The sequence below is a fragment of the Pinus tabuliformis genome, chromosome 9 (assembly GCF_031772625.1).
Source record: "Pinus tabuliformis cultivar Carrire ecotype Pingquan chromosome 9, CPIR1, whole genome shotgun sequence".
Classification (NCBI taxonomy): domain Eukaryota; kingdom Viridiplantae; phylum Streptophyta; class Pinopsida; order Pinales; family Pinaceae; genus Pinus; species Pinus tabuliformis.
The window spans coordinates 1,956,844,259-1,956,871,889 of NC_142307.1; the positions used below are offsets into that span (position 1 = coordinate 1,956,844,259).

Consider the following 27,631-nt stretch of genomic DNA (forward strand, 5'->3'; position numbering starts at 1 on the left):
TCTGCTGCCCCCTTTTTCTTCTGCTGCTTCCACTATCTCATGCTCAGGTTATCCCGTCCCCAAACAACAACAACTACTCTCACTATTTTCTGCTGCTTTTTTTTTCATATACTCCATGCCTCTGTCCCTTCATTTCTTCTTTCTCATTGGCTCTTTGACTTCCTTTCTTCACAGGCTCTTCAGCTTCCTTACTCCGTAGGCTCTTCGGTTTCCTCTGTCTATTCATGCTCACAGGACACGTTGAATCAATGGCGAGAACCGAGTCATACGCAGAGGACACATATTCAGAAAACTGTAACAACACTCTTGTTTTCTCATGATAGCAGGTGTTAGACTCCGTCTCATGTCAGAGATTGATTCTTCTTCAAAACCCTGTTTGGAAGAAGAAATCATTAATGTGTTGTTTTAGATTATGTAATTGATCTCCAGCTCTTCAAAAGGGAGCAACTTCCTCAGCTCCTATCTCTGCAAAAGCACAAACACAATTCAAAACATCATCAGCAATCAAAGTCTGGCAATTTAATAATCAAATCAACAATGCCTTCCGCTCCTTCATCCATTACTCGTACACGACAAGCTTTGAATCTTTCCAAGATCAGTCTACTTCAAACAAAGATGACGAATCTAAAGTAAATCAAAATCCAGTTTTTCATGTAGCAGAGGCTGCCTTGAATGAGCAACCAAAAATCTCCAAGTGTGTTGGATGAAGTTAGAGAGGGATCGCGCGGGAAAGAGAATTCTTCTGGAAAATTGATGCTGGAAAATTGATGTTGCAGGTCCAGATCTTGATCAAATATTCATAGCCTCATATACCCTTAAGGAGTTTGGGCTTTACAGTGGTCTGCTTCAAATGAATGGGTGGTAGTGACTGGTGGATGTGATGGTGCCATACGCCTTTGGGACATCAGACAAGCTGGATGTTTTCGAGTACTGGACCAGTTTCAGTCTCAAATTGGGAGGCGTCCACCTATACCCGAAGGCACTGCTACAAAAGCTAAATCTCTGGCTTCCGGTAATTTGAGTTCCACCAAAGTTAGGCCACCACAGAAAAAGGGGTCCATTGGGAATGGAACAAAGTCTTCCATGCTGTTAGGCAAAGGAGTGGCAAGAGGCTCTGGAACACAAAGACAACATCCTGGTACAGATTCAAGATTAAGGTTGTGGGATGTTGAATCTGGTTGCAATACACTGGTAAACTATGAGTCTACACGCATAAGGACAAACAAAGCCACCCAACTAGCTGTCACACCTAATTCATCATTAGTCTTTGTTCCATGTTTGACAGCTATTCAGGCATATGATGTGTGGAGTGGTCGCCTTTGCTCAACATTTCATGGACACTATGACTTTATAAATTGCTGTTCATTCAATCCTCAGGATCAGGAGTTGTATAGCGGGGGTAATGATCGTCAAATACTAATATGGTCTCCACCAACCGTGGTATCTCTTGAGGAGGATGAAAAGCATTTAAAAGGACCAGCGTCCTTGTTAGATGAAGACAACTGGAGTGACTAAGCTAATGCATTTATTCAACGCGTCTAAGATTGAAATTGTAAATGTGAGATTATTGAATTATTCTTGTACCGTTTTTTTTTGAGTAAATAATCTTATTGTAAATTTTTCTCCTTAGCATCAACTAAGATAGCTTGGTTATGATTTTGTGACAATCAACAACATTGATGGATCTGTTGAGGATCACATTTATATCTAGCTCATCACAGTGGCACCCTTGGTACAGAGCTTACTTGTGAAATATTCATTGATCCAGTTTACTATCAACGACTTCGTCATATGGTTTCAGATAAATTTCAGAGCATTGGTATTGGCAATGGCAGAAATATTATTGTTAGCTGGAAAAAATCACAGAGCTGTTATTGCTACTTTGAATGTTAATTACCCTCAGATTGGAGAATGTGGTGATGCTGGGCAGCACAATGAGATGATTGCAAAAGCTTTGGAAGGCGTTTCGATAAATTCTGCTTGGGAACTGCAGAAAGTACTCAGAATATATATTTTAACGTCTCCAACTGCTCTTTTGATTCGGCTTCAGGAAATGCTTCCCATTTTCCAGAGCCGCATGGGAGCATTGCTATTCCTCTTTTCGGCACTGCTTTCAAGAGGATTGGATTCAGTCCAAGCTGATCGGGATGATCCCGGTCCCTCATTAGTGACTGCTCCTTTTGGACATGCATCACAGGAGATTGTAAATTTACTACTTTGTGGACAAGCAGTTTCCAATGTATTTGATGGCCGTATGGATTTGGGTGAGGGCATGTTTCTGAAGGGGATACCTTCAACAGTGGAAGTAGGATTTCTTTCTCTTCTAGAATCACTCAACTTTTGCAAGGTTGGCCAATATCTTAAACGACCAAAGTGGCCAATTTGGGTAGTGGGAAGTGAGTCTCATTACACAGTGTTGTTTGCTTTTGACAGCAGTGTGCAAAATGAAAATGAGTTGGAATATCGAGAGGCAAGAATTAGGAAGGCTTTTGATGCTCATGATCAGAGTGGTGGAGGGGGTTTTATCAGTTCAGATGCTCTGCAGCAGTTGCTCAGGGATATGAATATTGCTATGCCTCGTGATAAACTAGAAAATCTTTGCAGTACTGACTTTGTTGTATGGAATGAGTTCTGGCAAGTTTTGTTGCAGCTTGATACGAATTTGGGAGGACGTGATAGCTGGGCCCGATTCCCTGCGTGTTCCCATTCAATATGGAAAGGCTAACTGACTCGAATTGCGATTTCGCTGATATGCATGAAATCACCGAAGATGACTCCAACAGATACAGAAATCAAATTGTGATATGCGCGCATTAGATTATGTGGATATTCGATTCATTTAAAGAGCACATGTGGCGGCATCAAATATTGGGACCTCTTCTGTAAAGCGGCATTCACAAGATTCGATTGCCTATATTTGTCTTCAGCAATGGGATTGACACCTGTAATGCCACCGCTTCATCAGTTTTCAACAGTTCGAGTAGAAGAAGGAGCGCATTTTTATTTTCAGAAGAGCTGATTGTTTTCTGTTAGTTTATTTATTAATAATGATAAAAACAAATTCCTGGTCTTGGGGTCGATTTGTTTTCCCCCAGTTGTGTTTATTTCATATATTAAAAGAAAAATTTCATTTGTAAGAAAGGGGGGGAGAGTTCTGAGCGCTGAGAGCTGGTGGAGAACAGAGCTTACCATGTACAGTTTTAGGCAGAGAATTTAATGAAATTACACAGCTCTGACTTCTGAGATTCATGTGGTATGTTAATTTAGCATAAGTGTTCTTTGTGTTTCATATGTAATCTGTTATGTTCCATTTCACTTCAGGATCATTTCTAATTGAAAAAATGAAGTGTTAAAGTAAGAATTCATGCCTGCCATGCTCTGCTTTTAAGTTTGTTCAATTCAATGTTTTCTTCTGTTTAAGGAGGATTCAAAGTTATTGTTTGCCCTCCTTAGCTCCTCACCAGTCTTGCCATCCCATTTAAATCTAGATTTGATGCTAAATTTCTTGCCTACCTTGCCTCAGTCGATAGTCTGTGTTGTTCATTCTACTCTCTGTTCAAGCTGTGATTTTGCCCATGCAGCCCAGAAAAACCCCGTCATTTAATGAAAAACCCCGTCATTTTATTAAAAAACCCCAAATCAACCTTTCTAATCAGCTTACTAGCCTAATATCAGTGTTACCTTGTTGGTCATCTCATCCCATTGAAGATCTACCGAGATTGACCGGAGAGAGCCTTCTCCTGCCCCGTAGGGCTAGCTACGGGGCTGAATGGTTTGATGATGCCTTGAGGTTTACCTTTCTCAGCCTGAGGTGAAATTTCAAGCGCTAACAGTAGGCATACACAGGGACCGCTTCATTTAACGGACAGCCACGTCCCAATCGTAATCACTATCGTCATGAATTAGCCTCCTGAACTATCAGAACAGTTATCATAAGCCTTTCGGCCTAAAACACACCGCGCAAGCCAAATATTTAATTACACAGAGAATATGATAAAAACAGTCCAAAAGACTAAGGGGCAGACTTCAAGCAATATTACACCCTCATCTAAATTGTATCGGGTTGGCAGCTTAAATCGCAATCGACGCTCACAACATATTGGCAGTCACCAATGGCCGATGGCTGATGGACGCAATAAGACATTAAGCCAAATCACAATATAGCATCGGGTCTGCTCTTACAATCGCAATCGACAGATTTGCACATAACATAACCAATTCCCCGATACCCGGACGCGATATTATTTTAAATTGTTTTAATAACTCCGCTCTTACAATCGCAATCGGCAGATTTGCACATAACATAGCCAATTCCCCGATACCCAGACGCGATATTATTTTAAATTGTTTTAATAACTCCGTCGGGTCCATACCTCTATCGCAATCGGCGCTTGCCCTTGGCTGTCATCCGATGCGATATCGCTATCGGCGATTGCAGGTCACACAGGGTCACTTAACACTGTAATTACCTTCGCTTCGAAATCCCGATGCGATATTGTGTGTCGGACCCGATAGGACTTAACACTCCCGATAATTGTTAATACATGCATATGTGGGTTTTCATTGCCCGAACAACGCCTGATAGTATTAATAAAGGCATATATGGCTCCTCTTGCGCTGGCACTCCTCCGATATGGCTCCTCTTGCTCTGATATATGTGGCTCCTCCGATTTGGTTCCTCTGGCTCCTTTTGATCCTCTCGGCTCCGATATGCTCTGTCTCCTCCTCTTGAATATTGCCATATTGACATCAATGACAGTATGTGTCCAACAAAGTCAGTTTGGATTTTATCAGGTTAATGTCAATAAGCTTGCCAAAATGAATCTTGTTTAGGAAATAATTTGCCAGTGGGTCGGCTTGTGCTGACAGACCCCAAGTTTTAGAAAGGCCCAAAGAGAAGTGTTACACAGTAATTTGTCACCGTCCCTGTTACCCCTCTCCCGCACAATGGAGGACTCATTCGGGGAGCTGTGAGAAGTGACATGACCTAAAACCACTTGCATCATATTCCTCTAAGTATGAGCTTCATATGTCCTGAAGACATCTCCTGCAGAATACCCATGAAGATAGCTCTTTTTGCATTAGCGCGGGTCCACAGTGTACTGCCCGCGCCAATGGGGGAAATCCTCTAAAGAGGGCGCGCTGTTGGCGCTCTGTTTCAGAGTCGCACTCGCGCCAACCGAATTGAGTAAAGTTTTTAACCAACAAGCTTCCGAAGGTTCTCCTTAACCCATTCACCAACTGAATCTATGTTGAGCTAGGATGGTTTGGCTACGAATCTCCATAGAAGGGAAGTGGTTTGCCACCTTTCATGGAAGTTTCTAAGTGATAAAGCCAATCCCATGAATAATGTGGTTGATCCTATCTCTTTCCTCAATATCTATAAAAGCTTGTCTATATGCCTTGAGCAAGCTAGTTCCAGTTCTAGCATAGTGATAGAGAGTTCTAGGAGTTCAAGAGTTTGAAGCTGCAAGAACCTTCTTTGCACCCATAAGGCCAAATCTAAGTGAGGAGATTATTGTCACCCAAAGAGAGAGAGGCTTGTTTCCCATCCCAACAAGCTTTGCAAGACTTGTGTAGCTGACTACCCAGCCAAAGGAGGATTTGACGTCAGAACTATGGTTGTATTCTTCTTTGTTATTTATCAATAATAGATGACTATCATTATGGTTCCACTCTCATTGTCCTGTGATTGATGTTGAATTATATCTTTTCTGACTGATATATAATTGCATCTATCAGATTTTATGCTTGTATTCGTGTTGTTATTTGCATGTGCAGGTGTCCAATCACGGAGATCGTGGGGATCGTGACCGGCCAAGGCAAAGGAACGAGAGCGACGTCTCTTCTACGAACATTAGCGGTGGAATCCAAGTAGTTTCTCACTATCCACTTTTTATTTGCAATTAGGAACTTGCGTGATAGCATTGTTTGATTGTTGTTAGACCTGGTCTGGGCTAGTAGGGATCGTCTCTGTTCGTAGAGAGGATTTACCTCCACAACAATTTGGCAACTCCGCTGGGGAGTTAACTTGTTGTTTGATTTGTAAACTTTAGACGGAGCCTGAAGTACGGCCAGATAGCCTTCGAAACGCTATTTCTTTGCATTAGTGAAGTAGATCAACACCACTTCAGTCAATCTCTGGTTTGGTTTACGAACTAAACAACTTAGAGTTTGTCTTGTCTCTTTGGTTTCTCTTGTTTTGATTGCTTAGATAGCTTTCTGGGTTGGATTTCTTGCTGTCTCTTGCTTCCTGGTCTGCCTGGATACTGTTTTCAAGCCCTGGATTGCTTGCTTTTGTTTTTTATTTAGCAAACTTGATTAGCGCGCTTTTAGCTTGACAGTCGCGCCAATTGGCACAAGTTGCTCAAATACAACCCGCGCCAATCCCATAAAAGCGCAAGTTGCGACCTGACAGTCACGCCAGGCCTGTCAACTTTTCCAGTTTGCTTGTTTTCGAGCCCTCTGAGCTTGGATTGGTATCTTGCCACGTCTTTTTCAATTACTGGAGTGTGTTTGATCCTTGTTTGACTGGTTTTAGACCTCCGTCCTTCGGGTGTTTGCCTCTTTCCATCGATCTCACATTTCAGCCCTAGGGCATCTAGTGGCTTTGTGCATCGAGCCTTCCATAGGAGTCTTGTGGTCTTTGATCGTCCAGTCGACTTTGTGATTAATTTTTGCACTTGCTCAGTAGTTTTCAAAGCCTGTTATTGATATTCAAGTGATTTGCTTCTTTTCCACTTGGATTTCGCTTGGCTTCGTTTGGGCTTAGATCATATAGCTCATAGAGGTCTTTGTGTTTTTTTTTCTTGGTTTGAATGACTATCTTGGTGTTTTGGGGATTTGATTGTGTTCTCTTTGAGTGAAATTTGTCTCTTTTACTCGGTGTTATTATCCCTCAAAATTTGTTTAGTGCACTTTGCCATTGAAAAGAAAACGAACAATCTCTTTTGCATTGAATTAGTTAATTGAAATTAGAAGCTTTTCATTGATTAGTGATTTAAAACAAAAAAAAAGTTTCATTTATTGCCATTAGCTGCATTAGAGTGGTTCTTGATTGTTTGTGGTCATTTTGTTTGAGTGAAAAGTTCTCAACTCTCTCGTAGTTAGTATTCATCGAACGAAATGATATTCTTTGGCATATAGTTTGCATTTAGGGAATTGTGAGAGATTACATGCGGTAAGACCTGGAAATTGAAACTTAATCAAAGATCAACCATAAAATGAACTGAATGAACTTAAAAACGCATTGGAACATAACGCTCTTTGATTAGAGGTCTAGGCTAGAGACGTGCTCCGACGTCGTTAAACCTAGTCACTGTTGTTTCACATTACGGTTGGGTGATTCCTCCTTTTGTGACTCGATAGTGGTCTAGCACGGACTTGAGCTCCCACGTACCGTCGCGTATATAGGGGAGACCCCACTAGGTTATCATCCTTTATCCACAGGAAGCCGTGTCTGCCGCCTTACAAGCCATAACACACCGAACACAGCATTCAGGAAGATTGACTGTCGTACGAGAAGTCCTTGGTTTTCATATGACTGCCAAGGTGTATATGCAGTTTTACGGATTTGTTTGGTAAACCCTTTTGCCTAGTTCTCCAGAGTAGTCACTTTTGATCCTTTTTAGACTCCTTAAAAGAAAAGGCTCGCTTGAGCAGTTTGTCACTTCGGGCTCACAAAACATTTGAAGGCGACTAGAGTCACCTTTTTGTCCTTTTCTCGACTCTTAAAACATGAAAAGGTCAAGTTGTGTCCTTGCGTCTTAAAATTTATTTGGCCACGATTAACATTACCTGGTTAGATCTTGTGTGCGTTAGTTTGAGTAGGGTCCTTTATCGTTAGATTCCCTTAGGTCTTGTTTGAAGTTTGTCATCCTGGCTGAACCGTCGACTCCCGTTCCAAGTGATCAAGGGTCTTCGTCTTCCGTTGCTCCTGAGGTACCGGTTGTGAGTGATACTCTTCCTGTTATTCCGAGTATCCAACTGATCAAATCTCGTGCCCCGGACGACGAGGATTACGAAATTCATTGGAACCCCATCTGGGAGCCTGAAGAGGACGATATTCCTTTTACCCCCCCTGGTGTTTCGTCTCCAATGTCTACCTCTCACATGGATGAGACATCTCCTAGAGTGAGTGAGACACCCGTTTTGTCGAATATCGACACTCCTATCCCGGCCACTTCTCCGGTACCCTCACGCTATAAGTCGTTGAGGGATAATATAAGTGCCAGGATCCCTGCTTCAAGTATGTGGGACCCCCATATCACTCCCACTTCAGGATATTTTGTTTCACGAGTCCACAGTACACCTGTCACTTCAGTTCCAACGAATCCAACTGTTTGTGTAGCACATTCAACTCCGGTTGTTAGTGCCGTTACAACGTCTTCAGCTCTGACTACTGGTGCTGGTCCCCCTCACGACCAAGTGAGTAGTGGCCAGCCGGCACACACACCCAAAGTTGTCCATCCTGCACAAAGTGCACCACCCTCTTCTGGTCCCATCCTAGGAGGGGGGTCGTATGATGAGTATGGACAAGCTGTTCAGGATCCGAATGCGCAGGGTCCATTCTATTATTACGATTCTACTGGTCAATACCTTTATCTTTCTAGACCCTTGCCTACTTAACCTTTTGTTGAGGTCTCGGTACCATTATCCGTTGCTTGGAACGCCACCACTTTCCATGGGGGCCAAGTAAGGCCTGCACAGCTTCAGGGACCGCCTAACCAAGGCCAGTCGTCTTATATGCAAACCCCCGAGGGCAGAAATATTACGGCCAGTCTTACCCAGGACAACCTAGGGGCCTACAAGGACAACCTTATTAGGGACAACCTTCGGCCGCTGGTGGTCCATCTTTTACTTATCTGACTCAACCTTCTGGTTATCCAGGGCAACCTGGTACCCAGCAAGGTTACCCGTCTGGACAACCAGGACAACCTTACATCCAACAAGGTCAACTTGGTGTCCAGCAAGGTTATCCCTCTGGACAAGCAGGACAAACTTATATTCAACAAGGTCAACCAGCAGTCCAACAGGGGTACCCTTCTGGGCAAGTGGGGCAGCCTTATGTACAGTAGGGCCAACCCACTGCCCAGCCTAGTCATCTTTCTGGGCAAGGGGGTCAGCCTTCCGTACAGCAGGTCCAACCCACTGCCCAGCCTAGTCATCCTTCTGGACAAGCTGGTCAACCTCAAGGTCAACCGGCCGTCCAGCCCGCTCAACCATCTGTCCCGCAAGGACAACCCTCGGTTGCACAAGGACAACCTGCTACCCAGCAAGCTCATCCTTCTGGGCAAACGGGTCCGTCCCAAGCCCAACCAGGACAACCTTTTGGCCAGATGGTCCAAGCTCAACCTGTTCAAGGACACCCTTCTGGGCCCCAGACTCAAATTGGTTATCAGATGCAAGGTGGGTCACAATCCCAACCTTCTTATCAAGCGCAGGCTTCTTACCAGGCTCAGTATGGAGCTCAACAACCGTATGGATACTAGCAACCCCAGGGGAAAACTCAGTTTACCCCTTATCAAAATTATCAACAAATGCAGGTCACCCCCTATCAGAATTATCAGCAACAATATGTTTCACCTGCAAGTCAAGTTGCTAATCCATGGGGTGCTGGGGGGTAGACCCAGGGTCAACTGTCTGCTTATGGATAGAATCCTTATGGACAGAACCCCTATGGGAAAAATCCCTATGGGCAGAACCCTTATGGGCCAGGGCCGACCGGACAAAGTCCATGGGGGCAACCACCACCTGGTTGGAACCCTGGTACTACCTCTCTCCCACAGCCACAAATGTCCTTTAATCCTCAGTTGCCTTTCTCAGCGACGTTGGAACTCCCAGATGTGTCCAAGTTGACGAATGATCCCATTCCCCATAATCCATATTGGCCGCCAGTACTGACTAAGATACCCGGTGATTGCCCGAAATTCGATGGCAAAGCTGGTGAGGACCCTCAAGCCCATGTCATGACCTATCACCTTTGGTGTTCATCCAACTCGTGGCTTGATGACTCCATCCGGCTCCGCCTCTTCTAAAGGACTCTCACCGGCTCGGCTGCTAAGTGGTATATTGAGTTGAATCGCGGAACATTTCAAGATTTTAACTCGTTGGCTATGGCATTCCTAACTCATTTTCAGTTACCCATTCGGTATGAGACAGGGACACATCTCCTTATGTCTCTCAAACATGACACGGCCACACATATATTCAATCATATACATGAATGGAGACAACGTCGTCGCTTGATCAAGTTCTGGATTCCTGATCAACTCCTAACCGATTGGTTCACAACCTCCTTTGTCCCTGCGATCGCGTGAGACATTGCCATGGGAGCTTTTGTAACTGAAAAGCAAGCTATCGCACGTGCTTAGTACCTCGACTTAGTTTATTCTCAAGACGCTCTGAGACCCGGGACATCCAAAGCTCCGCCAAAACCATCTGTTGACGGTGTTATTGGCTCTGTAAACCCATCTTCAAAGAAATCATCCGCGAACCCTGGGAAGCAAAAGCCGAATGCTTCTAGCGAAAACACTTCTCAGGGTGAATCTAATTCTGGGAACACTTCTGAGGTTAACGCCGTCCAGTCCACCACGGCGGATAAATCCTCGAAAGGGAAAAAGAAAGGGAAAGCCAAGAATAAATCCGAAGAGCCAAGACATGAATCCTCTAAACCTCCACCCGAGGAAGGATCCAAATGTAAACCTAAGTATCCTTGTCTTATCTGTGACAAGGATCACTATACTAAGGACTGCCCCAGGCGGTCCGAAGTTAGTCGATTGTTGAAAGGTGCTCCTGCTGTGCTTAAAGAACCTTTCCCTTCGCAGCAAACTCAAATGGTGGCAGATCCATCGCAACCCTCTTCTTCATTCGGCTCTCAAGTATTTATGGCTCGGACGATTCCCGTCCATGTCACTACTCGAGCAAAAGAATATCCATCTCATGCCGGGAAAGAGCCTGAGGTCTCCTCCAGCGCTCCTCCGTCCAGTTCTGGTCCACTCCACATCGAGAGACCTAGCACTGAGATGACTATCCGACCCCATCCAAAAGGTGTACTCTTGAAGTCTTCTTACAACCCTAATGCTTGTGCTTCCCAACACTACAGCATCATTAAGGACTTAGCTCAGGTCCCGTCTGCTATGTCCGCTCTAGAAGTGCTCCAGAGCTGCCCCTCCCAGAGGAAGTCCTTGCTATCGGCCATCGGTGGCATAGAACTAGCTGACTCAGATCTGATTTCTTTTGATCTCGAGGGCCATACACTGAGACTGCCTCACCAAATTGCTTTCCTCATACATGTCATTATCAATACTAAAACGATTCATCGTACAGTCATTGATGAGGGTGCCTCAACTTGCATCATGTCTGTTGCCTACTGGAAAGCTATTGGTTCTCCGACGCTGAGCCAGTCTCCTACGACCTTAGAAGCCTTTGATGGAAGAGAGTCCCGTCCTTATGGTATCCTCCAACAGTTGCCCATCTCCTTGGAAGGGAAGACGGTAGAAGTGGAGGTCGAAGTTAGCTGGACATACGCCATCAAGCCGTGGCTTCCTCCCTTTTCCGTGTCATTCGTTTCCCTCATCAGGGGAAGATTGTCATCGTGGACCAGCTCTCCTTCTTCACCTCCTCTTCTGAAGGCAACGTGCCTTTCGTGGAGCATACCTCTAAATCATGTGAGAGTGTGGGAGCCGGACTCTTTAAAGATCCCGCTCTGATGGGTGTCTTTCCCCTGCCACCTCCTATTCTCGCTCCTATTAATATGATTTCTGTGCGCTCTAATCCGTGGGTCCTTCCTCCCGCTAATCAGATAGAATCTTGGGGCAATATGATGGCGTTAAGTCCCGCCGAGCTCAACTACGTCGAAATCATTGCTGCATCGGCTCCCCCTCCCGAACCTTCTCCTCCGAGCAGCGTTCCCGACTCGTATGTTCATTCCCCTTGGCTTGGAGATGATGCTACTTCGGATCCATTAAAGGAAATATTTCCTTCCGATGAAGCCATTATAGAGACCATGTCTCTTGAGGAACCCCCTTGGTCCGATCATCACCATCGTTCCTCATTCCTTCCTGCCCATCAGGAAATGATCGCCTGTCTTGAACGGTTTGCTTCGTGTATCCCATTTCAGCCCCTTCAAACACCTATTCAAATTTATCAAGTGTCTTCTGAAGGCAATATGGGAAACATTACGTAGAACCAACCCATCGACATCTCTGCGATACCAGGGATTGTCGAGCATATTCATATTGGAGTCACTTGTACTCCAGAGGAAGTTCGACTCTACACCGATCTTTTTCGCGAATTTCGTGATGTCTTCGCTTGGTCCTACGAAGAGATGCCCGGCATCGACCCTAGCATAGTGGTGCACGAGATACCTATGTATCCAGGTGCTAAGCCTGTTCGTCAACGCCTACGCCCCGTGCACCCCCGAAAGGCTGCAACCATTAAAGCAGAAGTCGAAAAGATTCTCAAGGCTGGTTTCATTTACCCCATTCACTCACGGATTGGGTTTCTAATATAGTCCCTGTAAACAAAAGGCAAGGTACTATTCGAGTCTGTGTTGATTATCATGACATTAACCGCGCCTGTCCTAAGGATAACTTCCCCACACCTTTCATTGATCAACTCATTGATGAGTGTGCAGGAAGCAAAATCTACTCGTTTATGGACGGTTTTTCTGGGTATAACCAGATCAATATTATGCCCGCTGATCAACATAAGACTGCTTTTATCTATCCTTGGGGCACTTTTGCTTACAAGAAGCTCCTTTTGGTTTAAAGAATGTCGGCGCTACCTTCCAACGTGCAATGTCCTATGCTTTTCATGACATCTGTCACATTGTACAGCCGTATTTGGATGATCTTCCAGCTCATTCAGTCAAACGACAGGACCATCCTTCCCATCTTCGTGAAATCTTTCTCCGCTGTCGACACTACCGTATCAGGCTTAATCCTCATAAATGTGTCTTCTGCGTTGAATCAGGCCAACTTCTCGTGTTTATCGTCTCCCAAGAGGGCATCCGTCTGGATCCCCTCAAAGTCGAGGCTATTCTGAATCTTCCCCCCCTGCTTATTTGCAGCAGTTGCAAAGCTTGCAGGGAAAAGCAAATTTCCTAAGACGATTCGTTCCGAACTATGCTGAGGTGGCTAAAGGTTTTACACGGTTATTGAAGCGAGATACACCCCTTTATTGGGATGCTATCGCTTAGGAGTCTTTCGAGCGTCTCAAGAGTCTCCTTGTTTCTGCTCCATTATTGAGACCTCCGAATTATCAAAGTGATTATACTCTATATCTGGCCGCCGCCGATACCACTATCGGCATGGTTCTCGTGCAAGACGATGATGATGGCAATGAGCACATCATATATTACCTTAGCTGCAACCTCTTGGATACGGAAACTCGATACGCTTACGTTGAGAAGTTGGCATTGGCCGATGTTTGTGCCGTCCAACGCTTCCGGCATTATATGTTGTTGCGCACCACGACCGTGATTTCTGATTGCAACCCAATGACGTACATTTTGTCACGATAGTTGTTGGGGGGCAAATACTCAAAGTGGATCGTCATCCTCCAAGAGTTTGACTTGGAATTCACTCCTGCCAAGTCTAAGAAGTCATTAGTCTTTGCTGAGTTACTCTGCTCTTTGCCATCTCCTTCTGTACCCTCTCTTTCAGAGGATCATATCCCGGAGGAAACTCTTTTTCTGATCAGCACCCTCGATCCCTGGTACGGGGATATTATTGTGTATTTGCAGATGTCCTCTTTCCGCCCCGTTGTATCTAAAGATGCTCAACGGCGGATCCGCCATCAGTCTCAACCCTATCGTATCATAGGGGACACCCTGTACCGTCTCGGCGTTGACTCCGTCCTTCGCCGATGTCTAACCCTCAAGGAAGTTGAGAGAGTCCTGAATGACTGCCACTTTGGCGCCTATGGTGGTCACATGTCCGAATATGCCATAGCTCAAAAAATCCTTCGCGCTGGTTATTTCTGGCCCTCCATTTTTAAGGATTGCATTCTTGTCGTCCGCTCATGTCATGCGTGCCAGATATACCAGCGGAAGATGCGTGCGCCACCAACCCCGCTGCACCCTGTAGTCACCGTTGGCCCTTTTGAAAAATGGGGGATTGATTATACAACCTGTAAGCCTTGCTCGGCTGGGGGGCATGGGTTTATCATCGTTGCCGTCGATTACTTTACAAAATGGGCTGAGGTGATGCCCACATTAACTGAAGACGGTCACACAGTGGCACAGTTTTTGTTCAATCATGTTATTATGCGGTTCGGAGTTCCGCAGGCCATCGTCACGGATCACAGAAAGCATTTCTGTAATCACAAGATGACCGAACTAACAACCCAACTAGGCTTACGACATGATAGTTCGACCCCGTACTATCCTCAGTCTAATGGCCAGGTTGAAGCCGTTAATAAGATTTTGGTTACGATGCTTCAACGTACTGTTGACATGCATAAGTCTAATTGGCATCTGATGTTGTTTCGCGCCTTGTGGACCTACCGAACCTCTGTGAAGTACGCCACCGGTTTCACTCCATTTCAACTAGTTTACAGACTGGAGGCTACCCTTCCTATAGAATGTGAAATTCCGTCGTTGAAAATAGCCGTCGAGTTGCTTCCCAACACTACTCCGGTAGAGGAACGTCTTCTTTATCTAGAACGGTTGGACGAGACCCGTCGCCTAACCTCTCTAGCCATCGAAGCTCAAAAGAAGAGAGTCAAAACTCATTTCGACCATACCATCCATCCTCGTTCCTTTGTTGAGGGAGATCTAGTCCTGATATACGACCAAGCAAATGAAAAGCTAGGGGCAGGAAAACTCGAGCCCATGTGGCTAGGTCCTTACATTGTAAAGAGAGTGTTGCAAAAAGGGGCATATGAGCTAGTCGACTACGAAGGTAATCCTCTTGATAAGCCTCGCAATGGGTTGTACTTGAAAAAGTACTATGCATGATTCATGCACTTCGATTTATACATGCGTGTTTGTGTGTTTTCATGTTTTCAGCTTGGTGTGAAGGCGTGATTGCCCCTTATTGTGTTTTTGCTCCTTGTGCAGATGTCGGGTGCACCTTATGTTGGTTTCGCTGATGGTGCCTGCCGCAGCACTCGCAATTTGTCCTCTGTGGCGTGGGTGATATACGATCCTCACGGTGAGTTGATAAATCTTCAAGGTGTGTGTTTAGGCTGTACTACAAACAATGTTGCTGAATATAGCGCTGTTATTGAATTATTAGCCGAGGCAGTTAATCTCGGTATTCGTACATTGGTTGTTAACCTAGACTCTCAAGTTGTCGTCCATCAGCTCAATGGACGATATTCCGTCAGAGACCGTCACATTTTAAGGCTGTACTTATGTGTTAAATTGTTAGAAAGGAATTTTGACTTTATCACATATCAGCATATTCCACGACGATTAAACACATTATCTGATGCATTGGCTAATCATGTATTAGATAGACATTTGCGTAATTTATAATCAAAACATCATACAAACAAGCACAATAATAAACCATAGGCATATGTATATATATATATATATATATGTGTGTGTGTGTGTGTGTGTGTGTGTGTGTCGCAATGTTTGCACCGCGTGCATTACATAGTTCAAAAAATAATACATGTTCATCCTGATACATCCTGGGACGACATGTCCCTCAAAAAATATGCATGAAAGAAGCCTAGAAGTCTAGTCGTGGTGGTGCTCATGATAGCACGTCACCGCGCGCCCCAAGCGTCTCAATAGACAATGGATGCAAGTCGGCACCCCCACTGTGTGCCTCTGGTATGCAAAAGGCACGTCCGCCAATCTAGCGTAACCCGGAATCCCTCGGGTGAGTCCCTCGAGATTCTGCACCAGATCTTCTCCCACGGCACCCCCTGCTTGAGGGTCAGCTGCGGGTTGGCCCCTCCGCGCTATAAGAGACAAGCCGACTGGTCGCTCTGGGCCAACATCTGCATATACGTACAACTGTCATTAGAACATGCATGTATTGACAAAAAAAAATGAAAATACATAAAAAAACGAAGAGATCATACCTAACTCCTCGTCCCATTCCTCTCCCTCTGGTAGTGGGAGGTCTGGATCCCCCATGAAATTGGTTCTCGCGTATGGCCAATCCTCTACCACGATCAACTGACGGCGGAGCCATATGAAGAATTCGGGCCGCCAGGACATCTGCTGGCCCCCTCCTCCTCTGGGCATCAATGCTGCCCAACGAGCCATCCTAGGCTCTCGTGGCAATGGATCAGCGACTACAGCTCCCTGAATCTGAAAGAGGGGTAATCGTTCCAAGAAGAATGACACCACAATCAAGCCATACCCGAACTGTTTCACTCCTCCGCGCTTACACTTTGTAAGCTGCCTTTTGATATTGGTAGTCACCGCTGTAGCCCAGTCAAAGATGGTGGGGCTGAGGCATTCTGTCGCTAGTAACAGATGATTCTTGCTCACCTCATGGGGCGCCTGTACCCCAGCTGCACGCGTGATGGTGAACAGTATCACCTTAAGAACCAAGTCCTGGATGGTGGCGATATCCACCTTGGCACTGTTTCTCCCAAATTGTGCCTCTGGACACACTTGGGCCTTCACTTCACCTATCTTCTCTCTGGAAGGTCTGCTTCCGGTCAAAATAGGACTCGCCCCTCTCCATGACAGCCCAGTAATGAAATACACATCAAATACGTCCAACTCTAAGGTTTGGTCCTGTAAGCGAAATACTTGGTCATCAACATCCCAAGCATCAACTATGAACTGTAATAACTCAGGCTGAGCTCACAGATAAGATGTGAGGAAGAACTTCTTGAGACCACAGTCTCTTAAAGCATTCATACATCCCTCATCCTCTATGGCCAAGGCATCTACGGCATCATGCTCCCGTTCTTTCCATTCCACCACCATTTTTGCTTGTTTCCTGCACCCACAAGGATGAATAAATCATTATTAGAACACTGGTAAGCTTACAAACCGGACAAATTTCAAAAATAATGAGAAAATTCAAGGTAAAAATTAGGTCGCGCGGTTGGCGCGACTGTTTCTAAAATAGTCGCGCCAATGGCGCGGCCCCTTTGGGCAAATCACCCCATTGGCACGGGTCCGTGCCGGATACCCGCGCCAATGGGGCGCGGCCCTAAATTTTAAAATCCTCCTTGCAGAGGCTCAATCAAGGAACAAAATGCATAAAAAGGGTATGGAAATGGAGCTAAGGGAAGCGCCTCTTACCTGGAACTGGCGAAATCTCGAATGGTTGCACGGATTGGCTGTAATCACTTTCCGAAGTTCACTCCCCAAGCGGACCACTGCTACTATTCAAGAGGTAAAAAGTAAAAGTAATTTTATTTTTTACATTTTCACCATATTTATAAACTTTTTGACTTGTACTTAGGTTTAAAAAGTTGTTTTTTGAATATTTTAATATATTTTTTTGGTCGAAAATGGATTTTACGCTTGCTTCTTGTGCAGCGACAGGTATTTTACGCAACTTCGATGGTGAAATGAGTTGTATATTATACTTTTTCGGACTCGGTAAACACACGAAAAAGTCACTGTGGAGTCATCTTTCAGCTCTGTTCTGACTCGCTAAACATGAAAAGATCGCCGAGTTATCCCTCTTCGCTCGTTAAACGTAAATAAGAGGCGGTGGTCTTTAAACTCTTTTTTTCGACCGTGTAAAAACGAAAAGATCGTCGGACCCTTGTCGTTTCAGGTTCGTTAATGGTTACGAAACGACGTGATATCAATCGCTTTTTTACTTTTTCAGGTCAATGTCACTACATATGAAAAGTACTCCTCGATCGTAATGATCAGGCGGTTCTTTCGAGCATTGTTTTATACTTTTTCGGGCTCGGGAGACACAACTTTACGAAAAAGGACCCCCTGGAGTTTTCTTTTCTGTTGTCTTTTCAGACTCTCTAAACAGGAAAAGACGCCGAGTTCTTCCTTTGTCAGGCTCGTTAAAACTTAATGACATCGGATTCTGTCGTAATGACGCCTTACGCGCATGTGCTATCCCCGTCAAGCTTGTCATCAAAAGATAACCGGGGTACTCGCCAGAAATGGTGGGGAAAATGGACCCATAATTATTGTCGCGTCGGCAGTATGTCGCTCTTGAACATGGCACTTGTCTGCATTCTTGTCTGGGTGGGGACATCTCATCTTGTTTTACACTAGCCTCCGTGGGTTTGGGTTATCCTGTTTGACCTCTCATCTGCTCATTGCCTTGTCACCATGACCCTTGATCATTTAATGTCAAATATTTCCAAGTCCATTGTCGTGCTGCCGATATGTTCGAGAGAAGTTGACCTCTGCGGAATAACAACCTCCCTCTAATACCTCACATAATTTTGATTCACCACAACATTCTTCCTCTGTCTCGTGTCACTGATGTGGGAAACACTATGGCCCACCTTTGATCAAGGTCACTTCCTGTCGACTTCAGCTCATTATCCAGGAAGCTGATCTAGAGACTCCCTTCCGGTGCCTTGGAGCCTGCATGCCTCAATGGCAGGTTCTTCGTGTTCGATGAGAGGTTTTCATCATTGGCCTCCGATCGAATGATTCTACGGGTGTTCGATGCCAGCTCACTCATTCGCACGCCGTAGATTGTACCTGTAGTACCTTGAGGGCCATTGTCATTATTGGTGGTACCTCTCGCGTCTGTTAATAGTTTTCACTATTGACTGGTAATTAGACGATGTTCATGCATGTTCAACTTCAACCCATGTATTCACATGCTTGGACTTGTACTCTGTTCGGGTCGAGATGGAGCGCAAGACCCTGGATTTTGTCTATTGGAATCCAGGCTGCGATTTATGGCTTATTATGATCATTACATGACTCATTCACTAGATGGTTGCGACCATGCCTGAGTCTATTTATCGATCCTCACTAGATGGCTGCGTCCATACCTTGGATCTAGATTATTATGTGCTCTGTTATGGGTGGCTGCGCCCATACCACATATATCATGTACTTGAGATATCAGTTGTACTTCTTTACGTAGGTTCTCCGACGGCAGTGTTTTCAGTTATGCATGGTCTTGTAAAGCATTTCACCACTTTCTCTCCCTCGGGCCTCATGCTTTAGGGGGCATCTGTTACACAGTAATTTGTCACCGTCCCTGTTACCCCTCTCTCGCACACTGGAGGACTCATTCCGGGACCTGTGAGAAGTGACATGACCTGAAACCACTTGCATCATATTCCTCTAAGCATGAGCTTCATATGTCCTGAAGACATCTCCTGCAGAATACCCATGAAAACAACTCTTTTTGCATTAGCGTGGGTCCACAGTGTACTGCCCGCGCCAATGGGGGAAATCCTCTAAAGAGGGCGCGCTGTTGGCGCTCTGTTTCAGAGTCGCACTCGTGCCAACCGAATTGAGTAAAGTTTTTAACCAACAAGCTTCCGAAGGTTCTCCTTAACCCATTCACCAACTGGATCTATATTGAGCTAGGATGGTTTGGCTTCGAATCTCCATAGAAGGGAAGTGGTTTGCCACCTTTCATGGAAGTTTCTAAGTGATAAAGCCAATCCCATGAATAATGTGGTTGATCCTATCTCTTTCCTCTCTATCTATAAAATCTTGTCTCTATGCCTTGAGCAAGCTAGTTCCAATTCTAGCAAGGTGATAGAGAGTTCCAGGAGTTCAAGAGTTTGAAGCTGCAAGAGCCTTCTTTGCACCCATAAGGCCAAATCTAAGTGAGGAGATTCTTGTCACCCAAAGAGAGAGAGGCTTGTTTCCCATCCCAACAAGCTTTGCAAGACTTGTGTAGCTGACTACCCAGCCAAAGGAGGATTTGACGTCAGAACTATGGTTGTATTCTTCTTTGTTATTTATCAATAATAGATGACTATCATTATGGTTCCACTCTCATTGTCCTATGATTGATGTTGAGTTATATCTTTTCTGACTGATATATAATTGCATCTATTGGATTTTATGCTTGTATTCGTGTTGTTCTTTGCATGTGCAGGTGTCCAATCACGGAGATCGTGGGGATCGTGACCGGCCGAGGCAAAGGAACGAGAGCGACGTCTCTTCTACGAACATTAGCGTTGGAATCCAAGTAGGTTCTCACTATCCACTTTTTATTTGCAATTAGGAACTTGCGTGATAGCATTGTTTGATTGTTGCTAGACCCGGTCTGGGCTAGTAGGGATCGTCTCTGTCCGCAGAGAGGATTTACCTCCATAACAAGAAGTTCATATCCCCTCCCATCACCAAGTTCGGGTTATCCATAAAGGATTTTGTAAATAGATTAATCCAGAAGGGGAGCCTGTCCTAAGAAGGCCCATAAATGTTCAAGAGCAACAAATTCAAGCATAACTCTAAGGAGTATACCTCTTCTCCCAGTACTTGCTCCAAGCCCCATGAGATTAATAACTTCAGTCTTCCCTTTTTGACTCCCAACACCAAACCCCCCAATATTCCTTTGGCGTTTATAGACATGAAGGTCCACCTCGGAAACATTTTGTTCAAAGCCAGACGTATACCCTCTCCTGCTCTAAGAGTTTCTTGGAGCATTATCACATCATGACAGTATTGTTTAATCAAAGCCTTCAGTGCTAGTTTTTTGAGGCACTAGCAAAACCTCAATAGTCAAAGGACAACACAATCATTTGGTCACTTGGGATGGGGTTTGCGCTGCTCTAATCACCCCTGAAAGTGATAGTTGTTTCTCGTCTTCTATATCGTTTTTTTCTCTTAACTGAGCCTTAGATAGGTTGGAATTCCTTCCTCTTGTCTTTCAAGGACCTACCGAGATCATTTGGATACCCAACCCACCCACTACTTCCTAGGGAATGACCTTCGTCTCTCAAGGTTGAAGGTTATAATGCAGTTTCTCTATAAGTTTTCCTTTAGAGCAAGGGTTCACTGGGCTCGATGCTATGGGGTGGTTAAGGTGAATCTCATGGATAGATGTAATAATGCTGTCGAAGACTTCATTCACATTTTCAACATGCGGATTTTCCATAAAAGGAGGCCTGGAAGGACCAGAGATTGGGATCGTATTGAGCAAAGATGACAAGGAATTATGAATAGAATAGGTAGGCTCAAGAATAGTACCCTCTGCCTGGAGTGTAGAAACAACTTATCCACTCTCCATTGTCTCTGCCTGAACCAGCTCCCCAGGCTGCTCCTACTCCTGTTCTGCCACATCCTCCATCTGCAAATGCTGCATACCTTCAGATTCCATCTGCACCTAATCCCCATCCTTCCTATCCCCCCAAACCCTCTGCTTGAACCTTTTCCTTCTCTTCTCTCTTGGGTTGATATGCCATTCATGGATCTCCTTTGTGCCTTCTTCTCCTTCGAAAGCCCAATGGACACTCTCTAGTGAGATGCCCATATTTGTGGCATCGATGACAACGGAAAGGATGCTATTCATAATCTATCATCTGGGTGAACACTAAATCTTTGTATTTAAGGTGAATTTCCTCTTCCAGACCTTCCCTTAGGTTTAAAATTACCAGGATTCGTCTTAAACCCTTATCCATTGTTTGCCAGAAGGACATATCTGCTTCCAAAAATTATCTGAGTGTGTTCCCAATATCTTTGAACACCGTCTCCATCTAGAAAGGATGAGGTAGTCCTGGAAGGTGAACCTAGACCACAGTCTTTGCGATCTTCTCTCTCTAAGCGTCAAACAAGGGATTCCATCTTTTAAACAGAATGGGGGCTCTGTCAAAACACCAATTTCAATTCATAACCCATTCAATGTTTTCGCCTTTGCTAAATTTTACCACGAACCAACCTCTAACTAGAGTGGATACCTCAAATTGTTGATCTGGTGCCTCCTTCCATACCTTAGAAGCCCATTATGTGATGTAATTTGTTGAATACTTTTTTTCCTTTGGTTCTCTCAACCAAAGTGACCTCTGCCACTTCCATTTCTTATATATCCGAATATCGACTCCAAGCACAAGGTTTGGAAGTACCTCCTTTTTCTTTCTCAACTTACCTTTCTTCCTCTTCTCCCTTGTAGTATCGTTCCTCCCCCTTCCCTTGCCTCTATTATGGTCTCCTTCACATTGATTCCTTATGTAGAGAGCGACTCTAACCGCCTCTACACCCAACTGCTTCGATGGATTAAGACTTCGCCTTCCGTTGGTAGTCCTGCCTCTCCCAGAGAGAGAGAGATCTCCCCCACCTCTCATCGAAAGGGAGTCTAGTTAAACACTCCCGACACCACCAAGAGAAAAGAAGAAAAATCCCCTCTGAGCTGATCACTTTATTCCCCTTTCCCCTTCTTATAACCCTCCAGTAAAACCCCTAACACCTCTGTTGGGCCTTCCTCTGCTAAACCTTCAAGGATAGTGTTCCCTTTCTAGCTTATGACCTCTTCAGTCCTCTGATTCAGCGGATTCCTGCATGCAACCACACTGTCCAACCTTATCCCTTTTATTGCTTTCGAGTGCCCAAGGTCCACTATCAAGAATGATTTCAAACACTCATTACCATTATACCTACAACTGGTAAAAATATCTTCCAGCTTGCCCGAAAAATGACCATGGGATTTTGAAAAATAGGGGTTTAGAGAACTTACAGGTTTTCCATATGTTGCCTCCGTGCACAGCCTTTCGAAATGTGCTCTTGTTCCTGCCTCATCTCTGGTTTCCCGCTAGTTCTCCATGCCTCTTCTTTGGAGCTGCATAGGTTTTCCTCCAAAAACCATAAAATGCTTCCCTAACTCCAACCCTCCCCCAGACCTCTCCACTTCCCCGCTGGAAGCCCACCTGGATGAATGAACTTCTCGATGTTCTGCTCCGTGACATCCAAACCCCACACCGACAGGATGTCACCAGGCTTGGGGTCCAAATCGACAGAATCCCATTGGTTGACCATTGTTTCCCTCCCTTTTTACTGCTTCTGACCTCCACAAAATTTGATAGTTGTTAGTTCCTTCTGTGGGCATGTGCAACTGAAAGATAAAACCAAAACGATTAAACTAAACAGGAAAAAACTTTCCATCTTTCTTCCACCCTAAGCCTTTGTTTCCACCTACTTTATTCAAAATGCACCAAGCCCTGGTGACATGTACATGACACCTCTGCACTGCCTTCTGACTCCTATCGCCATGCGTCCCGATCTCCATGTTGCACCAAATCTTGATCTTTGACAAATTCCTGCAGGGTTTCAAACCCTATCGTCATCGCCACCAACTCCTTGATACACACTATCATATGCCGTGGAGATGAATCTCTATGACTAAAGACATTTAAACTAAAAACCTTTTCAAATTATGTATATATACAAATGATGTCTTTTTTTGTGAATTAAGGCTTTATATTAGTAAAAAAAAGATTTGCATGAATTTCCAAAGTGACCATGGAGGATTCATAATCTTCTCAACATGTTACACTAGCCTACGAGAGTAATCAAAGGCTCCATTCCCATCAATTAACTAAGGACTTACCCTAGATCACATAAGTGCCTAGGCCAAAGCTAGCCTGAATAATTTCCTTACATACCCACACAAAAATACCATACATATTCCAAAATACAAACAAATGCATATGACATTGCAATCGCAAAGGGTCTTATCCCAAAAAAAATACTTAAAACCATACAAAATTTTATGAACCTTACACAAGAAAACTAGACCAAGACTATATCACCACAACCAAACATTGTCCCAATAACAAGGAGACCAAATTATATGTCAAGTGCCCAAGTGAGCAGGCCAAGAATCACCATGCTGACCAACATAATATTGTGAGACCAAAAGAGACGCCAGGCTTCCTAGATTATGAGCCAAGAAACTTCATTGTAACCTTTATGTTGCACTGCTTTCAAACCAAGCTCACTAGTAATTTTAAAAAGAAGAAATAGTTGTTTGGGCCCTCACTCTAGACCAAGGATGATCCACCAGGTTCCCCCATCTGATTCACATGCAATTCGCTCTCTACATGCACCAAGAAAGAGTCAACTTTGTCTAACTAAAACCATTGATTCCTAAGCATTCTCTTAATGTCCTGCAAATACTAGAAAATATTGTGCTTCTTGATTTTCTTGTCCTTCAAGACCAAGCCCAAAAAAATCTTCATTTTCCAATGAAGAGCCACTAAATTCAAGTATTATTTCTTCCTACCCCTGGTACACCTAGGGTTAGGAACCCATGTTGACATATCCTCCATAAGATTAGAATTTGAGAGGGATGGTAATTCAGCTCGAACTTGGGTCTTAGGCTTGCAAATTTCCCTTCTGGTGTCCAGCAACACAACATTGAAAAAGGTGGCAGCAAATTCATGCGCAAAGAGTTTAGCACTTCACTGCCCTTGTTGGGATCTTCCACCAGCTCCCCGCCTATACCTCATCCTCTGTCTTGGCGGCATAACTGAGACCCAGGGTATGCACTTCCAGCCGCTACTGTGAATATCTCTACCTGCACAAAAGAAAGAGAGAAAACGAGACCCACCTTCTACAAGACTAGGAAACCAATGGACTAATTCATCACCATAACACCATAAAATTTCTCGATACTCAACATAAGGGGCCGATAATTGATACAAAGGATACAACTTATTCTCCCAAAATCCTTTCGCCACATACCATTAAACCCTTAAGCAATATGGTAAAGATCAAATGACCTATAAACCCATAAATGCATGACCATATAACAAGATGCAACCTAAATCTTAATTAGCTAGAGAAAAAAGCTAGCCTTACATGACCCCCATATTACACTTCAAACAAGACTTGCCTTCCCTTATTTAAACCCTAAAATAAAATCCCAGACCAATAAGCAAATATAATTTAGCAAAAGAATCTGAGATAATGCCACAGACTAGGCTTATAATCTGAGACACAAAAATTTAACCCCTCAAAACACATACAAAAACATGGCAAACCACCAATTAAAGGAGATTAAGTCTACCAGAGAATAAACCTAAGAATTCATGTTTCATAAGAGACTAGATGGCCTAGACAACACTTTTGACAATCAATCTCCAAGCACACTGCCATTTGTCCCGGGAACCCTAAGCAATTAAAATTTGCTTACATTTACTTATGTGTCTGCCTCTCTGACCTTCAAATTTCTCCACAACCACATCATAGTGGAGGTCTCAAAATCAATTATAACAAGGAAGTTGAACTAGAAGACTGAGGACTTTCCCTCAACTCCTCTCCACTCACCATAATGTTTCTCAACCCTCATCGAAGTCAATTAATAAAGCCACATGAATAGAGCGAACATAAATAACTCCAATAGTGGATCATTAGAGCCATGACTTGCTCCCTAAAAATACTGAATCTGTCTCTTTGATGCCTTATGGGAGAAGTTAAGGTGAAAAATCTTGTTACATGAGCTATGAGGGTGTATATATAACAAATGGGGTGACCATTCACCTCCCTTGTGGCTCTTGCACTACGCTCACAATTGTTCAACTTTTCTCTGACTTTTCAACTCTTACATGACTCTTCATATTACATGCATTACTCTTAGACTTCCACTTTACATTATGCTTTTCTCTTTTGCTTGTGATATTTACGTCATTACATCCACAAGAGATGTGGAAAAACACATGGACACACATCACATTGTGGTGACATTTTCATAGGTCACAACTTGACAATGACAATATGGACTTCATGATAAGGTGGTAGTGCCAAGTTCTTCCTCTTGCAGCTTTGTCTTTAATAAGAGATGTATCCAATACTTTGTCTTCATGAGAGATATGCTTTGTTATTCATATCTTCATTCCGAAGGGTTGTGAATTGGATGGAGTCTTCATGTAGTCTTGATATTTGGTCTTCTATTATAATCTAGTGTTCCTTCGTCTTCTCGCCTGATGATCATCTTATCTCCTCAGCTCCTTAGGTGTCTTCTAGCATGTTTTCCTTCTCCATATCCTTCATCATCATCATGTCAAGACATAATAGAATACGTGTGATTCCAATCCACTCATGATAGGTAGTCATCGGTCGGATAAACCCCTAGTGTAATATGCTTCATGCAATCACTTGGAACTGGTGATTGGTTGAGTGTTTGACTTAGGGATTGCACATTTCTAGTGGCCAAGGTCCGGGACAGAGGCTTGAGACTATGCAATGCACAATTCAAGATGGCCAGGGTCAAAGTATTTCATAGTTAAGGGACTCAAGAGTCCAGGCTAGAGGCTTGAGCCTTGAGACTGCATAATATGCAGTTCCGGAGGCCTAGGCAAAGGGACTGTGCATTTCTAAAGGCATGACTAAGTGACAATACAGTTGAGGAACTTAAGAGGTCATGCTTGAGGCTTGAAGTTGCCCAATTCGCAGTTCAGATAAGGGAAAACACTGGAATATTGCACAGTTGAGGGGTTCAAGGCCTCAAGTTTGAGGCTTGAGGCTTGAAGTTGCCCAATGTGTAGTTCTAGAGGGAGAGAGGTCCGATGATTGTGAAATTGAGTAGTTCAAGAACTCAGGGCTGAGTCTTGATTCTTCATTCTGCACAGTGCGCTGAGAAGGTTAGTTGGAGACAAGGATTACGCAGCTCTGGAACTTAGGGGTTGGGCTTCAACACCGAGATTACACAGTGCACAATTCTAGGAGGCAGAAACTGTGCATTGCATAGTTCCAAGAGGCAAGGATGCTACTTGAGGACTGATATTATGCAATGCACAATTTAGGAGGCAAAATAGAAATGCTAAAAATAGCTTTGCTATAAATAGCAATTCGGGATATATTCCAATTTTAATTAGTCCCTGAATTAAAATTCGAATTTGATCTCAGCAGCTGTTTGAAAAATAATTAATTAATTCATCTTGAGTTAATTAGTTGGAGAAATTCAAACATGAAGTCTTTGTGAAGACATGCAACAGTTATCCCTTTGATTGAGGAAGTTATCCCTTAATTAAGGAGATAAGGATGAGTTGTATTTGAGTTGTAATTAGTTAGCTCAGTTAACTAAGTTAAGTCCAATTAAATTAGTTCCAAACAGTTGGAGGAACTAATTGTGAGTTCAGTCAGTTAATGCATTCATGCATGTAACTAGTGTTCTCCAGATAACTGAATATTCTCTCATAAATAACCAATGCATGTCAATTCAGAGAAAGACCCAGTTGAGATTAAAGACAAAGACATTGTACTATCAGTTGGAGGATTTTTCCTATAAAGGAAACTCATCCATGTAGAAGGAATTATCTCCTTCAGGATTGCGTAGTTATTTCAGAGGTCAGTGTTGTGTGTGAGGTGAGAATCATACAGGTTGCAGCTGGAGGACCTAGGAGAATCTGCGCAAGGAAATAGGAGGCTTGGAGGATTGAAGGAAGGCACATGTGTTGTCTACTATGTCTGTGAGCAACAACGAGGGATTGTACTGAGAGCTGGATAGCTTGTGAGCTAAAGCTTTGTGTAATCCTGAGACATTTCCACTTGTATGATAATATAAAGATCGGGGTTTTTAGCTGAGGCTTTCCCCAAAGTATTCTTTTGTGTTCATGTGTGATTGATTTCTCATTCTCAGTTATATGTGTTTTATTCGATCTTGCTCATATTCGATTAAGCTTCGGCAAGTTTGTTGTAGAAGTAGATATTTTATTTTGCTTTAGTATATTGCATTATCAGGTGATCTACAGTGGGAATTTCTACACAATTCAAACAAATATAGATCTATAAGGCATCTAACAACTTTCAAAATTC

General features: G+C 43.9%; 1 protein-coding gene and 1 pseudogene across 1 annotated transcript; both read left to right on the top strand.

Moving 5' to 3' along the window:
• Positions 1-537: 537 nt before the first annotated feature.
• Positions 538-1,694, top strand: LOC149156814 (WD repeat-containing protein ATCSA-1 pseudogene; annotated as a pseudogene).
• A 117-nt stretch (positions 1,695-1,811) lies between these two features.
• Positions 1,812-2,725, top strand: LOC149156815 (uncharacterized). Its single transcript, XM_089444877.1, has one exon. The coding sequence runs from the start codon at positions 1,829-1,831 to the stop codon at positions 2,723-2,725; it is 897 nt and encodes a 298-aa protein (XP_089301003.1). The 5' UTR covers positions 1,812-1,828.
• The last annotated feature ends 24,906 nt before the right edge of the window (positions 2,726-27,631 follow it).

What these genes read in the sequence shown, in the direction of transcription:
- LOC149156815 (XM_089444877.1), top strand. Translation starts at nt 1,829, where the DNA reads ATGGCAGAAATATTATTGTTAGCTGGAAAAAATCACAGAGCTGTTATT.